The 8,950-nt window shown below is 38.8% G+C and overlaps 1 protein-coding gene across 1 annotated transcript in view; it reads left to right on the top strand.

Annotated features, from left to right (window-relative positions):
• Nucleotides 1-8,950, top strand: part of AGK (acylglycerol kinase) — a 77,841-nt gene that overhangs the window by 42,112 nt on the left and 26,779 nt on the right. Inside the window, exon 9 of the mRNA XM_003791647.3 lies at nucleotides 5,324-5,393. Within this exon, the coding sequence (XP_003791695.1) occupies nucleotides 5,324-5,393 (70 nt within the window). The remainder of the gene's footprint in view (nucleotides 1-5,323; nucleotides 5,394-8,950) is intronic.

Below are 8,950 nucleotides of genomic sequence, written 5' to 3'. Positions count from 1 at the left end.
AAAAAAAAAAAAAAAAGGAGACGCACAAATCAATAGAAGAAAAAGTCCAGAATTAGGCCCACACCCATATGGACAACTGATTTTTTTAACAAGGGCGCTAAGGCAGTTCAATGGAGAAAGGACACTTTTTTCAACAAATGGTATAGGAATAATTGGACACCATATTAAAAAAATCCTCAACTCATAGCTCACACTATATAAAAATTAACATGAAATTGGTTGTAGAACTGTATATAAAATCTACAGCTGTAAACCTTTAGAAGAAAATCTTTAGTCATCAAGGAAATGTAAATTAAATCCACCATGAGATGTCACTATACATTTGTTAGAATGGCTGGAACAAGGGGAAAAAACCAAACACCTGACAGCACCAAGTGCCAACAAGTATGTGCGGTAAATTGAGATTCTCAGATTTTGCTGGTGTGAATGCAAAACGATACCGTCACTATACAAAAATTAAACATTTACTACAGCAATCACACTTTTAGGTATTTGCCAAAAAAAGTGAAGTCATATGTCCATACAGAAACCTATGCATGAATGTTTGTAGTGGCCTTATTCCCAGCTGTCTAAAACTGAGAACAGTGCTAACGTCCAGCAACTGTTGAATGGATAAACAAATTATGGTGCAGCCATACAATGGAATACTACTCAGCAGTAAAAAGGAACAGTCTCTTGATAGAGCAAGTGGCATGAGTGAATCTCAAACTCATGCTAAGATGAAAAGGCTGAACTGGAAATACAGAAGCTCCAAGAAGCTCAGCACCTTGATTCTATTATATGACATTCTGGAAAAGGCAAAATTAGAGACACAGAAAACTATAGGAACTGATAGTCAGGGGAGAGAATTGGCTATCAAGGCATCATGAAGGAAGTTTTGGGATGTTTGAAAGATTATATGCAGAGGATGCCAAAAAATGTATACACATTTTAGGAAAGGAAAAAAACTGTATTAAACTCATAAGACTCAATATATACCAATTGCAAAAGACGAATAAAGTCATGTTGAGCACCTCTTGTAGTTGCAGAAGGCAAACATGATTTGAGTATTACAAATTTAATAACAGTTTTTTCTTAAAGTGTGTGTGTATATATATATATATTTTTTTTTTTTGCACCTTCTATGTGGAGTTCATGGTAGTGGTTACATGACTGTAGCATTTGTCAAAATGTGTAAAATATTATACCTAAAAGAATGAATTTCACTGTGTATAAATTATATCACAGTGAATCTGACTTCATAAAAGAAGTTCAGACTTCTGGTTTCCACTACCATATGTTAAGGAGCTTGGAAGTTGCCATTTTGTCCTAACAACAAGTAAAAAGTTGAACAGACTGAAACTCAGCAACTCTTCCTGGATCTGAAAGAGAGGAGAGTATACAGGGCAAACTGCTGCCTCCAATATTGGAGAGACAGGAAATACAGGGAGGAGCCATGACTTACCATTTCAGAGACTGATGAGCAGAAAGGCTGTGGAAACTGGTGCCAGGATAGGAAAACTTGAACTGTGATTGATGAACGCTGCAGGCTCAGTGTGGTTAGGTGTCAGGGGGACCAATCATAGGTGTCTCCCACCCCATGATTGTGACATTTACCTCTAAGAGCTCATCTGGGCTGCCACAGAGAAATCTTCTTATGCTTTTGGCATTGTTAGGGGCAAAGGGACCATTTTGAAATATGCCAGATCATTCTGTGCTTAATGAGGCCTCCCCTTGGAGAAACTAGTCACTGGAACCCAACCTGCTGGGCTATTATTAAGGCTTAAGTGACCTATGGGAAGGGAAGTACCTAACTCAAGTCAGCTCTAGCCTTCCATGTGGGAGAAGAGAAATAGCCAACTCCCATCCACAGTCCCATTCTGTCCCACCTAAGGGGAAGGAAAAAACGAAGAAACACTTGTGGAGTTCACAGTCCAGAGGCGTGGGCCCATTAAAGGCTGATACCTAATCATTGGACCTAATCATTGCTTCCTTCCTCCACCTTCACACATTACTAAAGGCCCATTTACAGCACTTCCTTTGATCTGGTACGTAATATCAGGCTATCAAGGAAAATTACAAGGCATACTAACAAACACAATTTGAAGAGACAGAGCAAGCATCAGAACCAGCTATGGAGGGAGGATGGGTGGAGGGAGAGTAATTGGTGGGACCACACCTATAATGCATCTTATAAGGGTACATGTGAAATTTACTAAGCGTAGAATATAAATGTCTTAACAAAATAACTAAGAAAATGCTGTGAAGGCTATGTTAACCAGTTTGATGAAAATATTTCAAATTATATATAAAACCTGCACATTGTACCCCATGATTACATTAATGTACACAGCTATGATTTAATTTAAAAAAAAAACCCAGCTATGGCAGGAACATTGGAATTAGCCAGCTGGGAATTAAAAACTATGATTAATATGATATAGACACTAATGGATAAAGTAGACAGCCTGTAAGAACAGATGGGCAATGCAAGTATGAGATAGAAATCCTAAGAAAGAACCAGAAAGAAATGCTAGAGCTAGACACACTAACAGAAATAAAGGACGCCGTGGATAGGCTTAATGACTGACTGAAGAAAGAGTCTGAAGAAAGAGTCTCTGAGCTTGATGACGTCTCAGTAGAAACTTTGAAAACTGAAAAGCAAAGAGAATAAGACTGGACAAAACCACAATATCCAAGGACTCTGGGCAACCACAAAAGGTGTAACATACATGTAATGGGAGCACCAGGAGAAGAAAAAAAGGAATGGAAGAAATAGCTGAACAATTTTGACTAATAATTTTCTCAAGTTAATGTCAGACACGAAACCAAAGCTCCAAGAAGCTCAGCACCACAAAGAGTAAATGCCAAAAAAACCACACGTCTTCTCCAAACTATAGAAAGTCAAAGATAAAAAAAAAACCCTGAAAGGCTGTACATGTGTGGGGACAGAAGGCATATGAGAAATCCCTATCCCTTCCTCTCAATTTTGCTGTGAACTAAAACTCTCTAAGAAAATAGTCTTCTAAAAAAAGTTTAAAAAATTAAAGTAATTCTTTCTGACTTAGATAATTCTACTTGCATAGTGGGGATGAACTGTTAGTTTCTCCTTATCTTTGGCTAATATTTTCATAGACCTCATATGGCTACTCCACTGTTAAAACTTATTTATTTGGAACAATTTGTGTATCGATAAAGCTAATCACTGTACTATATCAAATATATACTTAAATCATTGAGTGAGGTCCTAGCGATACTAAGAAGTTTTCAAATCCAGCATTTATACTGACTTTCTCCTATGACCTATATTTTAAAGTATCCAAATTGCTTATGAGGGAATGTTTCTCTTTGTAGACTACATAATACATTAGAAGGAATAATAGAACTAAATGATCACCAGTTTGCAACTCTGTTAATTAGTGAATCTAGACAATGACTATCAGTGGTTACCATTACCACGAATGAGACAGAGGCAGATGCCATGTACTTCCTGGTGCAAATACGCACCACACCTGGATTTTCCCCCAAATTTTACTTCTAGATATGATTTTCAAGAAAATACAGGAAATGGAGATTCATGTTAATCCATAGGGATGTAATCAGTAAAATCCAAACCCTCAGAAACTCAATATTAAAACAACCCTTATCTTTAAGTGGGGAAAAGAAAAGGAGAGGGAATCTATGGATTGGAAGAGACTTGAAACACACAATGTATAAGAAGGCGATTGCAATTAATACATCTCATTTGGATCCTGATTTGAACAAAGAAAGGAAGATAAATATGAGTTAATTGAGGAGATTTGAACATTGACTAAATATAGTAGAATCTCTGTAAGTTGACCACCCAAGGGACTGTAGCAAACTGGTCAACATATGGAGGAGGTCACCATAAGGAACTAGGCCTGCTGTGCTGACACATACATGTGGTGCATGTCTGGGTTTTGAAAATTAGGTCAACTTAAGGAGGTGGTCAGTATAAGGAAATGGTCAGCTATGGAGTTCCTACTGTGTATGTTGATATAAAAGGAGTTATTTAATATTTTAGGTATGATAATTTATTTTTTTTAAGTCTTTGTTTTTTTGAGATACACAATGAACTGTTTATGGATGAAGTATTAAGACATCTAAGATTTGCTTTAATTGATACAGGGTAGGGCCAGCAAGCGAATGATATAAAGGAAATAAGATTGGCTGTAAGTTGAAGATTGTTGAGGCTGGATGAGGGATATGCAGGAATTTATGGTATAATTCTCTGTACCTTTTTATGTGCTAGAATCAAACAATTCATCCAGCAAATATTGAGTGCCTGTTATGTGCCCAGCACTGTGCTAGATGCAGGTTTTATATTGGTCAGTAAACTACCCTTGTGGGACTCCCAATCTCCAGGATGAGGGAGATGGTAATACAAATAAAGAAAGATGTCTTATTGCTTGTTCTCTTCTATGAAGGAAAGTAAGCACAGTTCAGTGATAGTTATTAGGGAAGGACCTCCTGCTAGGCTGGCTAGGGTAGGCCTCTCTGCTGTGGGGATATTTCTGCCTGGATCTGAAGGAGGAGAATAGCCAGCCATGCACAGAGACAGCAGACAGGTTCTGGGAGGGGCAGGGAGGCTGCCTAATTTGTTTAGCCACTAGTTGATTTAATATATACGTATTTTTGTTGTTGACTATCTCTTGTGTCAAAGCCAAAGCTGCATCTAAGCCTGGCACAATTTCACATGCCCTGATGGATGTCAGTAGTACCTGCCTTTTGATAAATGCTTTTTTTTTTTACCTTAGACTTTTCAAATGATTATCAGAATATAGATAAAAATAGTCTCATGTTATTGAAAAAAATAAAAACGGCAAATAAAAGGAAGTGCATCCTAGTAATCCTGGAAAATGAGAGAAATATGTCTGAGGTTTTGCTAAGATAACCACAACAAATCTGGTCCTGTAGTTACTCTTCTGGCTGTTAGAGGAAAAGGAAATACTGTTTTTTGAAGTGTTCAGATTTCTTACAAGTGAATAAAAATGTTATATTATTTAAGTGTGATATTCTCCAATGATAAATAGGAGTCAGACTTACTAAATCTTAAATAAATGAATGATTAGTACCTGGTATAAACTTCTTTTTACCAAAGCCTTTTCTTTGAGTCTGTATCAGAGTCTTCCACTATATTTACATGAGGATTTGTTTTGTTTTGTTTTCCTTTGTTCTGCTTCCTTGGACTATTTTAAAACACTGTGACTTTTTCCCAGCCCAACTATTAATACTCAGGGCAGAGGAGAGAGAGAGGGAGAGAGGGGAGAGGGGGCTGTTGCTTCTTTTTCAGAACGCGAGCATTTTCTTCTGTTCTCTTTAGGCATATTACAGATGCTGCACTTGCCATCGTGAAAGGAGAAACTGTCCCACTAGATGTCTTACAGATCAAGGTAAAACCATTTTTTCAGATTTTGGAAAAATTACCAAAGTAATACACACATACACATTAAAGAAAATGTAGCAGTTCAAATGAGATTATAATGAAAACGATCCTCTTCTTTTCCTAGCTCAAGTACAGTAGAACCTCTGTAAGTTGACCACCCAAGGGACTGTGGCAAACTGGTCAATATACAGAGGTGGTCACCATGAGGAACTAGGCCTCCTGTACACTGCGTACTGTGGTACAGTTCTGGTCTGTGAAAATCAGGTCAGCTTATGGAGGTGGTCAACTATGGAGGTTCTGCTGTGTTACTTCTACCTGTTAATTGTAGTTGTTATTACTAATTAATATGCTTGGTATCCTACTTTTAAAAAAATTGTAAAGAAATAGCATTTACCACTGTGGCCGTTTTTAAGTATAGGGTTCAGTAGTGTTAGGCATGTGGTGCTACTTTATCTCTTGACTCTTCGTTACACAGGGATACCACGTTTCACTGTGCTTCACTCTATTGCACTTCATGGATACAAATTGAAGGTTTATGGCAATGTCTGTTGGTACCATTTTCCCAACAGCACCTGCTCCCTTTCTCCCTTGGTGTTTCTTTGTCACATTTTGGCAATTCTTGTAATAGTTCAAAGTTTTTCATTATTATCATACCTGTTGTACTGATTGCGATTAGTGGTCTAATTACTGTTGTAATTATTTGGGGCACCAGAGAACAAAGTGAACTAACAAATGTTGTATGTTCTGACTGCTCCACTGACTGGCTGTTTCTCCACTTCTGTCTTTCTCTTTGGGCTTCCCTATTTCCTGAGACAGAACAATATTGAAATTAGGCCAATAATAACCCTACAATTCCTTAGAGGTGACCACCCTACAGGCTTATTATTATGAACAATAGCCTCTAATTGTTCATGTGAAAGGAAGCGTCATGTGTCTCTCACTTTACATCAAAAGCTAGACATGATTGAGCTCAGTGAGGAAGCCATGTTGAAAGTTGAGACAGGCCAAAGCCAGGCCTTTTGTGCCAACAGTTAGTCAAGTTGTGAATGCAGAGAAAAGAACTTGAAGGTAATTAAAAGTGGTACTCCAGTAAATGCATGAAAGGTAAGAGCAAAACAGCCTTCCTGCAGACATGAAGAAGGTTGTAGTGTTCTAGATAGATCAAAACCAGCCATAGCATTCATTAAGCCAAAGCCTAATCCAGAGCAAGGCCCCTGACTCAGTTCTGTGTGAGAGGTGAGGAAGCCACAGGAAAAAGTTTGAAGCTAGCAGAGGTTAGTTCATGAGATTTGGGGAATGAAGCTTTCTCCATAGCATAAAAGTGTAATAATACAGCCAGTGCTGATAATGAAGCAGCAGCAAGTTTTTCAGATCTCGCTAACATTCAGTGACGAACATGGCTATGCTAAACCGCAGATTTTCAATGGAGATATAACAGTCTTCTGTAGGAAAAAAATGTTGTCTGATATTTTCATAGCTAGACAGATATTAATGCCCAGCTTCAAACTTCAAAGGATAGGCTGACTTTCTTGTAGGGCCTATTGTTGTAGCTGGTGACTGAGTTGAAGCCAATATACATGTATCATCCTAAAAATCCTAGGTCCCGTAAGAATCTACTAAATCTGCTTGATCTGTGCTCTTGAAATAGAATAACAAAGCCTGGATAATGGCACATCTATTTATAGCAGGGATCCTCAAACTTTTTAAACACCGGGCCAGTTCACCGTCCCTCAGACTGTTGGAGGGCCAGACTACAGGCCCTGGGATGAGTCGGCTGCTAAGCAGGGCAGGCAGTGGCAGCAAAAACACCTGGCGGGCCAGATAAATGTTCTAGGTGGGCTGCAGTTTAAGGACGCCTGGTTTATAGCATGGCTACAAAATATTTTAACCTCACTGTTGAGACCTACTTCTCAGAAAAAAATTATTTCCAAGTATTATGCTCGTTGGCAATGTACTGGGTCGCTCGGGAACCCTGATTGAGAGGCACGAGGAGATTAATGTTGTTTTTATGCCTGTTAACACACATCTGTTCTGCAGCCTGTAGATCAAGTAGTTTTAGCCGTTCAAGTCTTATTAGTTAGGAACTACATTTCTAAGGCTATGGCTGTCATACATAGAGATTCCTCTGATATGGGCAAAGGAATCTTTGCCCAATCTATGGGCAAAGTTCATTGGAAACTTTTTGGAAAGGATTCACCATTCCAGATGCCATTAAGAACATTAGTGATTCGGGGGAGGAGGTCAAAATATCAGTGTTAGCAAGAGTTTAGAAGAAATTCAGTTCCATGGTAAAAGTTGCTTCTTATGGATGAGCAAAGAAAATGGTGTGGTTTCTTTTCTTTCTTTCTTTTTTTTGGATGTAGGGTCTTGCTCTGTCACTCAGGCTAGAGCCTAGAGGTGTCATCATAGCTCACTGCAACCTCCAATTCCTGGGCTCAAGCAATACTCTTGCCTTAGTCTCCTGGGCTGGGACTACAGGCATGTGCCACCACTCCTGGCTAATTTTTCTGTTTTAGGGTTGTCATAGTGTTAGTCAGTCTGGTCTCAAACTCCTAGCCTCAAGTGATCCTCCCACCAGAGCCTCCCAAAATGCTGAAATTATAGGCATGAGCTACTGCACTGGCCAGAAAGTGATCCTGTAAGATGGAATTTACTGGTACATATGCTATGAACTTTGTTGAAATGACACTGAAGGATTTACAGTATTACATCAACTTAGTTGATAAAGCAGTGGCAGGATTTGAGAGGATTAACTCCAATTTTGAAAGAATTTCTGCTGTGGGTCAAATGCTGTGAAACTGCATTGCATGCTACAGAGAAGTCTTTGATGACAGGAGGAGTCAGTTGATGAGGCAGACTTCATTGTTGTCTTATTTTAAGAAATTGCCACAACCACCACCTTGATCAGTCAGCAGCCATTATCAGTGAGGCAAGATCATCAGCCAGCAAGATCACTACTTGCCGAAAGCTCAGATTGATAATTAGTGTTTTAGTGAAGTATTGGTTTTTAGACACAGTACTATGGCACACATCACAGGCTACACTATAGTGTAAGTATAACTTTTACATGTGCCAGGAGGCCAAAAAGGCTGTGGGACTCACTTTATTGTGATATTTGCTTTACCTTCATGGTCTGGGGCCAAACCTGTAACATCTCCAAGTATAATAAGAATAAGGGATATAGTATCTCCTCCAGTGTAGGTGTATCACTGCTTTTTGTTCTTTTATTGGTTACCTTTGGTCCACAAGTAATACATATGTCTCATGTGGTTGTTGTGAATATTGAATGAGCTAATAAACTGCCTAGGATGGTGACTGATTTTCATCTTACCTATTTATACAGTGCCCATCTCTTTTTCCCATGACCTCTCAAAGATGAAACCTTTCTCTCGTCCTGTGTCTGTGGGAGGGGCTTGTCTGTCTTTGGAATTCAGGTTCTGTGGTCTTCTTAAACTCTCAGCTCTCCAATGGGTGGCTTAAAAAGAGTTAGGACTTTGTCGATGATCTGGCCTCTTCTTGTTTTTAGGATGAACAGTGTTCTTTGTAGTTTCCTACGTGCTGGGA

This window comes from Otolemur garnettii, unplaced genomic scaffold (genome assembly GCF_000181295.1).
Source record: "Otolemur garnettii isolate 467f Iridium unplaced genomic scaffold, OtoGar3 scaffold00049, whole genome shotgun sequence".
NCBI classification, from domain to species: domain Eukaryota; kingdom Metazoa; phylum Chordata; class Mammalia; order Primates; family Galagidae; genus Otolemur; species Otolemur garnettii.
The sequence above is the reverse complement of the archived record's forward strand: the minus strand, read 5'-3'. Positions and strand labels throughout refer to the sequence as shown.